Source organism: Poecilia mexicana, unplaced genomic scaffold (assembly GCF_051168715.1).
Source record: "Poecilia mexicana isolate PSO_F unplaced genomic scaffold, ASM5116871v1 scaffold_8, whole genome shotgun sequence".
Lineage (NCBI taxonomy): Eukaryota > Metazoa > Chordata > Actinopteri > Cyprinodontiformes > Poeciliidae > Poecilia > Poecilia mexicana.
In genome coordinates this window covers 14,429,965-14,444,028 of record NW_028263377.1, presented here as the reverse complement: position 1 = coordinate 14,444,028, position 14,064 = coordinate 14,429,965, and the positions used below count along the sequence as shown (strand labels likewise).

The following is a 14,064-nucleotide window of genomic DNA, read 5'->3' as shown; positions in this document are numbered from 1 at the left end:
CATAATTTGTAGATTTTGACATTCTAGGTCCTTCTGAGCAGTTTTAGAATTGTATTGCACACTTTTCAGATTTTTTTGTTGTGTTTAATGCACACAAAGTGCCACACACTCCCAGAAAGTCTCACCAAATACTTATTTTTATATGGGAAAAATGTGCTAAAAAAAAAAAAAATCCAAAAGTTTTATGATCTCAAACCTTTGACGTATTGAAAAAGAAAACATGCTACTTTTTTTTTTTTTTTTTTTTTCATAAATTAGCTGTACGCCGTTAGTCCAGGTTTCTCTTCTTCAGTGTGTCAAAGTGTGCGTGTCGAGGGAAGACAAAAACACCAGGCGTTGGTCGTAGCAGCATTGAAAGGTGCTGGTATATTTAACATTGGCGTTACAAAAAACATTTCAAACAAAGTGATGCTGTAGTGTCATCGAGTCCAAAACAAACAGACATGAAAATCAATAAAACGGCATGCTCCCACTTAAGACAAGTGACATTCCAAAAAAAGGGGGGGGGTTATCTTTTTTTTTTTTTTTTTTTCCTGTATCATCAACAGATTCTTTTAATAATGTTTTATAAGCAATAACATATTCCATTTTATAGAAAATAAACATCTCTAGGAAATACTATACACAATTATATTAGTACATCACATCTTACATTTAAACAGCATCAAATACTTCTGTACACCATTAAATAATGAGCTTCGAAAAGAGAATGTTTTGGTGTGGCGTTTTTGCACTTTTCTTTTCTGCTTTTAATACTTAAATGTGTCTCTTTCTGATATGACTAGAACGTTAACGGCCTCCCTGCGCGGCGCAGCGTTATATTGCCCGGCAGAGAGAAGAGTAGGCTACATTTTCGATACACAAACAGACAGGTGGAGCGTCTCTTTGCGTGGCTGTGGAGTAATTACACATCATTGGATATTTCTGAGCTGTACATTGATATGAAGTGACATGAGACCGAACTCCCCGCTCCCATAACCCAAGCCCTCGACCGATCCGGCACGATGAGGATGTCTGCTGTACATACTGAATGTGCACACAGTTGAATTAAACTCAACAAATTTAAAGTTTTTTTGTTTGTTTGTTTTGTTTTTTACATATATATCTATATATTTTCATTTCTGAGTAACACAAAGTCTGACATATAACAAGGGTGACGCAATGATGTTGCCTAGTCATAATGCACATCAATATACACCTTTAAAGATAAGAGCATTATATTAAAATACAATTTTTTTTTCCATTAGAACTTGTAAAGCACATAATTTACAGTTTCCTCGTTTATTTTATTTTATTTTTTTAGTTTTGTCTCGTGTTCCAAACACAAATGCTGACATTGAAATGGTACATCCATTGGTTGGTTGCTGTATTTTTGTGTATTAGGCTGTTTAGCAAAACAGCCCAACATCATGATGCTACCGCCACCATGTTTGACACTACCAAGACAGACGAGATCTTGAATTGAAGATGCACTCAGACACAAACACATGGTGAGGGTGTGGCTGTGGAATGAGTAATCACATACGCACAGGGAGAACGCTGCCGTGGGATCCTGCTGGACGCTTCTGTTCGGTTCTCTGAGCCCATCCGAAAACAGAAAACACACACTCACACACACGAATGTTCCTCGCTCTGCATTTCAAATAGTTTCCGCTGGGGTCCAGACAAAAAGCACGTCCCCCTCCCCTTGATAGACGGCGTCACCACCCCCTGCCTCGCTGCAAGGGATCGTTTTTCAGCAAGCAGCTGTTCAGCACTCCAGGGAATAAGCGGCTCCATGGCTCCACACCTCGACGCAGCCTCTCGCCGTCGTGCTCGTCTACTGTCATTTATTTTATTTTTATTTATTTATTTATTTTTTTGGCTTGCAGGATAAGTGGCAGAGTGATGATTTTGGAAGTGAAGGTGGAATGCGGGGATATATTACAGATCCTGTTAAGGAAGAAAGGAGAAATTTAGAGACGTTCAGAGCGACTCTCTTCATCCTGTCTTATGAACCCTTTTTTTTTTTTTTCCTTTGGTTTGAACCAGAAAAAGCTTCAGGCAGCTGTGATGCAGGTGGAGAGAGCCTCCAGGCCACTCTGAGCCGTGAGAGTTGAAGCTTTTTCTGCAGAAATGTGCAGAAAACATCAAAGCGAGGCTGCTGCATGAAAGAGGAGATGAATTCAGCTGACCAGCTCGGCTGCAAAAAGAAAACCATGTAAGAGCCAGTGATGCACTTACAATGTCTCGCAAAAGTTTTCACACTGCTTGAGCCTCTTCTTGTTTTTGTTGTGCTGCAACCACAAGTTTTTGTGTATTTCCCTATGTTTTTATCAGCCAATACAAAGAAAGTGCTGCATAATGAAGAAGAAAAAAACATCACAAATTTCAGTTTTTGCAACAAACAGAAATTTGAAATAGGTTGCATGAGTTTGTAGTCAATGCCCTGAAAAATGTTTGGCTCCAGGCAGCTTTAAGTCTTTTGAGCTACATCTCTAAAAGGTTTGCACATCTAAAAACTTGATTTTCTGCTCATTCCTTTCTTACAAAATAACTCCCAGTCACTCTAAGGATCTGTGCATATCAATTTTTTTAAATGCACATTTATTGGTCATTTTCAGCTAGATTCAATTTTGACACATCTCAACACTGTGGCAGTATTCCATGTTAGCCTGCTGAAAGGCCTCCGTCCAGTATCAAATCTTTATAGTCTCTTCCAGATTCTGTTCTAGGATTATTCTATATTTAGTTGCATCCGTGCTCCTACCAAATTCCCATCATTTCCTAGTTCTGCTAAAGAAAAGCATCCTTACAGTATGCTACTGTGACTCCCATGTTTTACTGCACAGTAGTTTTCTGCCACACACTGCTTTTTGGATGTACTTTAAAGCAAAAAGTTACATTTTGGTCTCACCCAAGTGTAGGAGCTTTTATCCCATGTTTGAGATCTCTCCTATAAGGTCTACTGCAAACTGTAAAAAATAGACTTCCTATTGTTTTCTTTTTTGCTACTTATTTGTGGATGTTTGGACCTTCTCCAGAGTTACCAGGGGCCTCTGCTGCTTCTCTGATTAAATATCCTCTTCTTCAGCCTGTCCGTTTAGCTATGGTTGGTTCATTTTTGCATCTAGCGCTTGAAAGACTGGGACATTTTTAAGTTGCTCCATGATGTTATCTCTGACCTGTCTGCTGTGCTACTTGCTCTTCATGACGCCGTTTGTTTGTTAATGTTCTGTCAAAAATCTGGGGGCTTTTGTGGAACACCAGATTACACACAGAAAACAATCATTTTCCTTCCAGTTCACTACTTTGTGGTGATCTGAAGTTTGTGGTGGAAATGTGACAACGCGTGGAATCAGCAATCAAGAAGGATTGCTACATTTGAAAGGCAGTGTGTTCTCCATTTATTTTCCTCCTTGTGGCTTCAGCCTGCCACCTGCCCATCCTCGTGGTCTTCCTGTTCTCTCTCTGTCTCTTTCTGGTCTCTGGAGTAACACATGACTTTCTTTTCGTTTTTTTTTTTACACCTTTAGTCTCTCCACCTCGCCGTCACAGGAAGGCTCTCCTCTTTTGCAGCCTTTCCTTCCTTGCACCATCTCGACGTCTCCCAGTCTGCCGCTCTCTGATGTAACTGTCCTGATTCGGCTCTTTCTATTCCAGCTCAGCCTCAGCGTGAAACTGTCTGCGTTTCCCCTGTTCCTTAGTTTTTATTTTTGCACCCAAGGTGGATATATGCGAGCTTACAGCTAACCTGCTAATCATCCCGTGCTGATGTGCTATTAAAGCGTTACGTTTAGGTGAATTTTATCCCGCCTTAAAGTGAGAACGCGGGGATAAAGAGAGTCCTCTGACGTGGCAACCCATGGGTGGGGTGCTTGCATGTTTATCCGTGTCTCCTCTTGCCTTTGATTGGGCCGCTCAGCTTAAATTGGCTCGGCGCAGACGTGCAGCCTCTCAGATCCCTCAGCCTGATGACAGCTCTGCCTCAGCGCAGCTAACAACAATCTCTCTCTCTCTCTCTCTCTCTCTCTCTCTCTCTCTCTCTGACTTGCTCTCATTTTCTCTCTGTTTCTCACACTTCGTCTCTGCCGCTCAGACGTGCGAGTGGAGGTGAAGGGGGAGGCGCAGGGAGAAGGAGAGAGAGAGGGAGAGAGGATGAGAAAGGAAGCGGGTGAGAAAGGGGCTGATTGAGGAAGGGAGGAGGGAGGATGGAAGGGGGGGGGGGAAACAAATCGGGGAGCTTATAGGATATCAGAAGGTGAACGGATTGAGACGCTGGGAGAGACGGAGCAGCGGGGGAGCAAAGAAGCGGAATGAGGCTAACAGGAAAAAAGAAGGAGGAAGGAGAAATAATGAGAGGAAGAAGTAGAGAGTAATGGTGGAGAGAGCATGTGGGGAGGATAACAGGCAGCGATGGTGGGTGGGGTGTTTTGATCAGCTGCCAGCTTTTCATCCCTGCCAGTCTGCACAGAGGAGAGCAGGAAAGGAAAAGGGAGCAAAGGAGGGAGGGAGGAAGAGAAAATGCAGATGCAGAGAAGAGGGGTGAGGGAGGGAGGATGTGAGCCTGGTGCCACCGCTGCCTCAATGCACTGCTGCTCTCTGCTGAATGTCAGCATCTCTGCCTCTCTCCACCAACCCCTCCACCCCCACCCCCCCTCGCGTTTGACCTTCCACGCTGTGCTGCACTGTCCATTCATCACCAGCAGATGGTGTCTGTCCCACAGGAAAAGCAGGTGTGGTGCAGACTATTAATGTTCACCAGAAAAGCAGGGAGCCGTTGTAATTGTGGAGGTCTGAGGGTGCTGGGTTGGTCTAGGCTGCTGGAAATGCTTAACAATTAGTGAGTCTGGGATGATAACGATGAATCTGTCCTTTGTAGTTGAACGACAATAACAGGGACAGGATGAGCTACGTAAACTGCACTGCGTGTGGCATGTGGTATATCCAGTCGATTCACATTTTGGATGTGCACAGGTATACACTTTTCCTTTTAGAAAAGTAAAAGTAGGACAGGAAGGCAGTCACGAGCAGAAAAGTTAAATCATGAGCTCTGCTTGTTCACGTATGTCTTCTAAAAATAAAAAAAAAGAAAGTGAAACTTCCACAATATTCATTGGCTTGAATCATTCATGGACTCTTTCCATGCAGTGAATTTTATTTTGGGGTATCAGAGTGGAAGGGGGTTAACAAAAATACATAACAAAACCTTTCAGATCTTTCTTTTTGTGAACTAATGCTGGAATCCATTAATCATTTCCCTTCCAACAAATAATTACAGAGTACCTTTTGAATATCATTGAAATACACTGCGGTTGTGACAATGTATCTACAATTTTAGGATGTATGAATACTTTTGCAATGCACTGTAACATCGTCTACAACTCGATGCTGTAAAGCGTCGACTTTCAAAGACCAAAAGATCTTCAAGCCTTGTAAAATATCAGCAAACAAACACTGTAATGATTAATATGCATATATTTTACTAGTAACAGTTTTCTTTTCTTACCTCATGTTTTGGGCATTTGATGGAAAAATCATCCTCGTGGAATGTGCAGCCTACAGGCAGCGGGAGAAAAGGCAAAGAGGAAGATAAGCTTGCGTCGCAGCTAAACAAGAGAAATGAATCAAACAGACGCACGACACCCTTGAGCCCCACGTAGACGGCAAAAGCCAGTAAACGATGAAAATGCAAAAGAAAGAATTGCACAGAAAGTAAGAGGAATGAGAGATGGGGCGCAAGTGAGTGGATGAGTTGCAGAGCGGGCAGGCAGATATGGCTGGTGCACTCAGCAGGATTAAAAAGGGCCTCACTCCGCTCCCTCTGCTGGCTCTGCAGACGTGGCAGGCCTTCTAATCCTCACACTGTACCTCTCTGGCATGAAGTTTCACAAGGGTAAGCCATGTCACACACATGCTGACACTTCCAGCAGCAACAGCGAACAGGGACACACAAAATGGGTGAGCTGAGGGGACGTACACATTCGTAACATGCTCCTGAGATGAACAATTTAGGTATTTAAGCAACCATTGCACATGTCAGTAGAGGTTCACACACCCACATTTAGAGCCCCGACAGCCGCGTGGATGGATGGAGCCACAGGGGTTGCGGTCAATAATGCACACATAGAAACTACCCCCCGCCCCCACCCGTCTGGTTCCCTTCTCTTTCTTTCATACTCCCACTTTCATCATCCTCTTTAATCAAAGCTCTCTTTTGGGTTTTCTCTCCCTCTGAGCTCTCAGACGTATCGTTTTGCATTCAATATTGCTACTACTCTATGCATTTTCCCTCTCGGTTTACCCACATCAACTTCTCTTGACTCACCATTTAATTTTTCACTCTTTTTTTTTATTTTAACTCATGCTTGACCTCACTTTCATCTCTCCACGTTGGCTTCTTTTGTTTAAATTTCAGTCCAGTTCTCTGGCATTGTTTCCTACCGTAGTTTCTTACCTATCTCTTTGGCGCAGATGTAGTGGTACTTATAAGAGCAGCCTCTCCAACAGCAGCTGAGAGACGCTCCCGAAATCTGGCACTTGTGACAGCTCTGGGGTTCATCAGACAGAGAACAAAACCAGTAAAGCACCATTCTAAAATAAATAAGACACAAAGAAGGAATGTCTTGACCGTATATTGAGCCTCTTTATGATTGTTAACATACCGTTTGAGCTGACTTGTTGGCAGCTTCCTTCAGTCCATATAGCCTTCCAGCTACCATAATTATCCCCTTAGTCCAGATGGTACAGTTTTCATGAGCCCAGTGCTCCTTGGCCACTGCCTCCATTTGTAGCTTTTGGAATATGCTTTCATTGCCCTCTTGGTCCTTTGAAGTGGCCGTGCAGAGATTCTGGAGCTGCTTCATTCTCCTGAATCTCTCTCTGAGGGTAACTCTTCTCGGACCACCTTCCTGACACGGTCTTTCTGGTCTCAGTAGCCGCCTGTAGTGCCGGTGATGGTGCCTGCTGTTTCCAGCCTCTTCAGTGGTAGCTTCTGTACTTTCCTCCTTTTCTGAGTTCACTCTATCTTCAGTCTTTGAAGAAGTCCCCGGCTCTTCACTGGTGTTACTGTCATTCCCGTGGGTCTTGCTGCCGTCTTCCCTGAAGAGTTGCGTATGTGTGATAGTCAAAATTTTCCGTGGAATGCTATCTTCTGTGTAGTATGGTCCACACAAATCACCCAGGTCTTTGTAGTTTGGTGGTTTCCCACATAAGCAACACGTAAGACGCATGTCAGATAGGTTTGTGTTTACCAATGGTCCTAGTTGCATGGCAGCAGTGTGTGGCACTGCTTTAGCAACTGTGAAAGGATTCCTCATTCTAAGTATGCCCTTTTTTCTCCGTCTCTGAAACACAACAGCATCTTCAGGCTTGTTGACTATGGCACACCAAGAAGAAAAGTCTCTAGAGTTGTTGATCCGTACATAAGGACAAAAAGACAGTTTGGAATTCCTGTTGATTGGTCTCCTTCTGATTCTTTTCACAGAGATGAACTCCGTCTGCTTTTCTGTAACGGTCACCACAGGACCCACAATACTAGTCTCTTCACTTTCTATGTTCTCTCGTTCTCTTTTTTCTCTTTCTTCTTTTGCTCTTTCCTCTTTTTGGTCCTGCTCACATCCGGCTGCCCTTACAACTGCCTCAATTACCTCAATGGCATCTTTCATTCCAGGTTTTGGCCCAGGTTTTTTGTGGATCTTCACTGGCTTCCCAGGAGCATGCTCCATTGAGGCTTGGCTTCTTTTTTGTTTAGTTGGGTTTGCGGATGGTTTTCGGCCTCTGCGAGGTTTTTGAATAAGTTCTGCAGAGATGGCTTGGGGGATTTCTGTGAATTTATCCTCGTTAGTTGGTAGAAGTTCTGTGGACTTTGTGGACTCTGTGGTGGTGACTTTTTCCTCTATTCTTTCCACAGGTTCTGGCGTTTCTGTTGTGTTGAGCTCATCTACTTTCTCGGTTTCCTCTAAATTGGCTTCGCCCTTTCTCTTCTTTCTCCTCTGTTTAAGGTGCATTTCATGGTTGTTCTTAATGGCTCTCTGTTTAGCAAGTCTTGGTGTTGTAATAATGAGGCTGTCTGCTTCCAAAGCCACCACGGACGCATCTGTACTTTCCACCATGGCCCATCTCTTTCTCTTCGTTCTGACAGACTTTGTGGCATCACTCTTGGAAGTCTGTTGTGTCCTCTCATCTAGAGTTCCAACTTCTAACCATGTCTCTGTTGAAGACGAAGCCTTATTGTCAGCAACCTCCATCTTGGTTTCTGTTTTACCTTTTTCTTGTCTTCCATAATTCTTATTTGTCACCTCATCTTCCACTAATGGTCTCACTATATCTTTTGCTGATTCCTCTTGACTTAGCTCATGCTTGCCACCTTGTTGTGTAACGTCCTCCATTGCCATTGCTTCTTCTTGCTCTTTCATTTCCTCCTTTGTAAACTCTAGTGTCTCTGTGTTATTTATTTGAATAAAAGCCTCACCTTCCTTAAAGACAAATTCAGAAAAAGCCTTCGATGTAAAATCCTCACTTAGACTACTCTCTTGTTGGGTAGCTATGAAGTGTTTTTTTGAGCTGGGAGATGTAATCTTCTGTACCATTGCCTCATATTTCTGCCCTCTGCCTTTGCGTGGAGGGAGAACTTTTGTTTTGGTGGGGCACTGAGGAGGCACCACAGGCACGTCACTGTTGGTAGATCCACTGCTGTTAGGAGGAGCATCTTTTGTTGAGGCACTGACCAGAGAAGCTTTCCTGGGTGGTCCTCGCTTTCTTCTGGGGCCTCGGACACTTTTGTCTTTGCGTGCTGGTAGAATCTCTTCAAACAGGACTGACTGAGATGGTAAGTTTCTTAGTTTGGGCTTTGGACCTCTCTTCTTTTTTACAGGGGGTTTGGAAATGTCTGGGCTAGATGAACCCTTCAGTATTGATAATGTCTTTTCTTTAGATTCTTCAGAGAGGACTGGCTTTGCAAGTGGCACGGGTGAGTGTAGGGAAACATTTGTTGTTATCATGGCATCAGGATTTGGAGTTAGTAGTTTTTTCACAACTATGACCTCTTTAACCTTTAGAGAGATATCACTGATTTTATTTTCTGATGGTGTTGAAATTTGAATATCTTCCCCTCCCCTTTCCTTTTCTTTTGTTAGCTTATCCTGTGAGGGTTTTCTGGATCTTAAGACCATATTGTTGTTTTCCCTTTCTTGTACCTTTATTTCTGGGAGAGATCGCTTTTCCTCTGTAGGAGATCTTCCATCTTGGTTATATTGCAGTGTTGCATGTTTTAGAGCTTTCCTGGTCCTGCTTTGCATTTCTGGGACTTCTTGTCTTGGATCTTCCCGGTCCATCAATTTTGCTTTTGAAATTGAGCCCCTGGGGCGACCAACTGGAGCTTTGATAGGAGCAGCCTCAGTAGGAGGCAAAACCTCAGCAGGCTTGAGTCCAGGTTTTGGACCTGGTCTTAGGGCTGGTTTTGGTCCAGATTTTGAACCTGGTTTTGGCCCTGGTTTGTGCCTTACAACAGTTTCAATTTTCAGTGGCACTTCTGATTCATGTGGCGCAGGCTTTTGTCCTGTCTTTTTCCCAGGTTTTGGTCCAGGTTTGGGACCTGCCTTTAGACCAGGCTTAGCACCTGGCTTAGGTCCTGGTTTTGCACTGGGTTTTGACCCTGGCTTAGGTCCAGGTTTTGGGCCTGGTTTTCTCTTCACATTAGGTTCAACTTTTGTTTGGATATCTGGCGCATTAAAAGAGCGAGTGCACATTCTGGATTGAAAACCCTCTGTCAGCATTTTAGGAGTCTGGCTCATCATAGAATCCTGATGAGCAAGGTTAGTTTGATCTGAGAATAAAACAGTCTTGCTTGGAGCCATGCTCAATTTTTGCTGAGAGGAATTTGTTTCTTTGTCTTCCTTTTCTTCCTCCTTCTTCAAGCTCAGTTGTCGCCTTAATGCCACACCTGAATGTATGATTCTCCTTCTACCCCTAACATGCTTACGCCCATATGTCCTTGGCTGAGCGGATGGAACCATGGGCTCTGGTTTAGCTAGTGGTGTCACAGCACTGGAACAACTTATGCCTGGTTCTATATCATCATCCCCTTTTTGAGGAGATGGTGGAGTGTCAGCCCAGGATGGGGCAGAGGGAAGTATTGACTTCCCTGGCAGCTGAGGAGAGTCTGGCTCCAGGACCTTAGCATCGCTGTGATCAATATGATCTCTAGCCTGAGCTGGAGGAGCTGCCTTATCATTGAGAGCAGAGAAGACTGGCATAGCAGACTGTGGCTGAGGTGCTGTGTCGCCAATGGCTGACTCCCTTGTTGAAACATCTGTTGCTGTCGTTGCTGCTGCTGCATTAAGAAGACCGGGTCCCACTGGCAAATCACTGTCAGTGTTGAGAGCTAAATTGTGGATTTCTGTTCTGCTGCAGAGATCTTCAGAAGGACTCATTTGGATGTCTTCATCATTTGTGTGCTCTTCAGTTAATGACTGACTTTCTTTCTCCTCCTCCTCCTCTTCTTCCTCCCTAACTTCTTTAGACAAAAGCTGTGAAAGAGAACATTTTTCAATTTCTTCTTTCTCATCTTCATTTATCTCATCCTCTTCCCTGTCCCCTGCTATGTCTTTGTCATTCTCCTGAGTTCTGCTCTCCTTCTTGTCACAGCTAGACTCTTCCAGGACTTCAGTTCGTGGGGTTGGAGAGGTATTTGCCGAACTGTCGTCTTTCTCTGTGGAATATGGATCCTGCTCAAGGTCTCCTCTTGAAATGAACGGCAGCGTTTTCACAGAGCTCTCGGATGCAGTTGGAGATTCAGACTTGAATACCTCTGACTTTATCTCTTGACTAAAGTGATCTTTGTTACTGGAATCAGAGAGATCAGCCGGGGATTGTTCAACTGAATCTCTTGCATCTGAGTCATATTTGCTCTGGACCTCTTGGTACATTGTGTCTTCATAGCAATAGCCTTTTTCTGCCATGTTCGTGTTTATTTTGCTGTAGAAATTTGGGCATTTTTCCTCATCTGTCCATTTCTCTTGCTTCTCTGTAGGGTTGCTTGAGTCTGAATTACTTATAAAATCAAGAGTTTTTTCCATTGCTTCCTCTTCTTTTCCTGCAGGTTTTTCAGTCCAAGCTGACTCTTCAAAGTTTTCCTTTACAGGCTGATTGATGTGTTGTATGTCTGATGGGGAATCACTTTCTTGTTTCATAGGACTTGGTATTGTAATGCTTGTTGGAGATCTCTCATCACCGATGCTCTTCCCTGGGGTATTCATGCCATCTCCTCCTTGCCCTGCCGTGCATCTTATAGGATCTGGGGTAAGGTTGTGCAGACCCGAGTCCCCAGACCTAGTAGACATATCATCTGGAGAAGCAATGGAGCAAGAGGAGGCTGTGTCCAAGCTGAGTTGTGTGTTGTTGTGGGCCTGGGCTGGACTTCTACCCTGGCCAAAGTAATAGAAACCTCTGTCCAATGGTTCATCACTGCTGCTGGAGTAGCCACCCTCATGGAGTTCCATAGGCAATGGTTGGTGCTGTGGGGTAGAGTAAGGTTCATGCATGGGGACCCCGCCCACATTGCCACCACTGTCTGGATATGGAGGGCTTTTGTATTCTTCACCTTTCTTGGTGGAGGCCCCACTTCCAGTGCTGCTGTTGCTCCCACCACTGCTGCGCTTGCCGCCCTTCTTGTTTGCAACCAGGGCTTCTGAAAGCAGGAGCTGTTGGACATTATTGGAGATATTCTCCACCTGAGAGGTGAGAGCGTTCAGGCTCCACAAGCTGGGGTTTGACAACAGCTTCTCCGAGAAGCGCTCTTTCATTGTGGGCGCTTGTGGCGTCGAAGTGTAGCTGTGGGATGCCGTGTGGGATATGTTGGGCGAAGGGTGGGACCGCGGGGGCATTAGCATGGTGTTTGTGCTGGCTTGATCTTGCATACCAGCTGAAGAGGATGACGACGACGAGGCTGCCCCAGGTGTCATTGGTGGTTGGCCGTACTGGAATGATTCTGGATTAGTCATCAGTGGTGAAGGGGTGGAGCTGTATGAGGGCGAGCGTCCGACAGAGCGAGCAGGGGAATGACTCGAGGAGGGGCTGCAAGTCTGATAATACTGTTCTGGAGATCTGACAGGGAGCTCTGACAGACAGTAATTTTGTTGGGGTTGGTTATAGTGTTGGTACTTAGGGTGGGGCTCTTGGGGGTTGGTCATTGCCTGTAAAGAGGTCTGCTGCTCATAACCTCTGGGTGTTGACTGCTGGTACCCATAGCTGTTCTGGGTTGACCTGTAAGTCCCCTGCTTCAAACTGCTATGACTACTTAGCTGTCTGCTATACTGAGAATTTGGAGGTATGTTGTAGCCTTTATAACAATGGGGCATGGGACTGCATTTTTCCATGTATGGGGATGGAGAGGGTGAGGGCTGTGGGTAGTGTAGGTGACTTTGGGGATACATGAGAGGTGAGGGAGCAGGGTTAGGAGGGTGAGGCTGATGGTGTGGACTTGTGTAACTTGGGGTAGAAGGCTGGTGGCATGGGGTTTGGGAGTGCCCCAACATGTTTGAGTCTATGTACTGGGAGGATCCAGGTGCAGGGGAAGCACCAGCCTCCAGTCGCCCCACCATCTCCTGTTCATACTGCGCTAACTGTGCAGGGTCCTCCCATTTCTGCTGGAGATGGCCCTCGCTCATGTACTGAGCGGAATAATTTCCTGGGCCCATGTGATTACTATAGCCTCCAGGGCCCTGCAGGTGTTGACTGGGGTTTGGTGGAGGAACTTTGCTTCCTCTAAAGGATTTTTTTGCCTGTGAAGCTGGTGAGCTCCCATTTCCATTTCCACTGCCTCCAGTACTTCCTGGGTACCCAGAATAGTTTGGTTGGCTGTAACAGTCCTTGGGTCCTCCGATCCCAGCTGCTCCACCTGTGGGCACGTTTGCTGCGTTAGACATAGCCTCATAGCCTGACCTGTTGTGCCCGGGGCCAGGGCCTGGATGTGGACCAGGGCCTGGGTGTGGATGCTGCGGATGGGGATGATGTGGGTGTTGCCGGTAGGTCTCCAGGCGAGATAATTCATGGGGCTCCTGCTGATAGCAGGGTTGGTTGCTGTGGTAACCACTGTTGCGCTCACGAAAGGACTGCATAACTCACTCCGTCTGTAGCCTGAGCAGGGAGGGGGAGGTGAGGTGAAACGGGAGGAAGGGGAAGGGGGGTCTGGGGTTCTGAAGGTATGGAGGGAAGAAGGAGAGGAAATAGAGAAAAAAAGACAAGAAATTATGAAGGTAGGTTCTTGGGGTATAAGCATTTTTCTTTGTCTAAGGAGAACTTGAGAATGCATTTCAAGAGACACTTAAAGAAACAACTAATTTCTCTTTCTGAGAAAAAAACACATGCAGACACACAGGCGTTCAGATCCAAAGTAGATAATGTGTTGCATGCATTCCCAAACACACATATTCAGTTTTATTGGTCTGGTTTGATTGACCAATGTAAAACCTAAAGCATTCCTTGGTATTATTTTCCATTCTTATATAGATCTGTGGCATCATTTGTGTTAAGTCTATTAAATGTATTTGAACTACTTGATAATTAAGCCATTTTTAAATTTTAATTTCTTTAATTTTTCAACCCTTTAGTAATTTTATGTTATTTTCTGGTCAAGTGTTTATGAAATTTTTAGCTGGGTCCCTTACTCCTTTCTGGTCAGATAGAAACTCTAGTTCACTCCCAGGAGAAGTGGTCACTAATACACTGTGTGTGTGTGTGTGTGTGTGTGTGTGTGTGTGTGTGTGTGTGTGTGTGTGTGTGTGTGTGCGTGTGTGTGCGTGTGTGTGTGTGCATGCTCTAAATGCACCAGCAGAGGGACTGTGTTGATAGTGTAAGATGCATTTCTTCCAGTATGTGACAGCGTTTTGGGACTATACGGTTTCACCTGCATGCGAGTGTGAGTGCGTGAGTGTGTGAATGTGTTTATACAGAACAGAGATGAACAGGGGAGAGGTGGAGACTTTTGCTGATCTATAAAAGCAAAAGAGTCACCGGGAGACACTGAGCATCAGTGTGTGTGTGTGTGTGTGTGTGTGTGCGTGTCCGAGAGAGTCAGTTTTAGCA

General features: G+C 44.9%; 1 protein-coding gene across 3 annotated transcripts; it reads right to left on the bottom strand.

Moving 5' to 3' along the window:
* Nucleotides 1-336: 336 nt before the first annotated feature.
* Nucleotides 337-13,166, bottom strand: rai1 (retinoic acid induced 1). 3 transcript variants are annotated; one of them, XM_014980650.2, is made up of 4 exons: nt 6,645-13,166; nt 6,437-6,530; nt 5,489-5,538; nt 1,829-1,932 (listed from the first exon to the last, which is right to left on the bottom strand). In XM_014980650.2, the coding sequence occupies exons 1-4, from the start codon at nt 13,095-13,097 to the stop codon at nt 1,924-1,926; spliced, it is 6,606 nt and encodes a 2,201-aa protein (XP_014836136.2). In that variant the 5' UTR covers nt 13,098-13,166; the 3' UTR covers nt 1,829-1,923. The 3 variants fall into 3 exon arrangements, with proteins under 3 accessions (XP_087864446.1, XP_014836136.2, XP_014836135.2); XM_088008320.1 differs by lacking the exon at nt 5,489-5,538 and having other exon boundaries at nt 337-1,932; XM_014980649.2 differs by lacking the exon at nt 1,829-1,932 and having other exon boundaries at nt 5,465-5,538.
* Nucleotides 13,167-14,064: the final 898 nt, after the last annotated feature.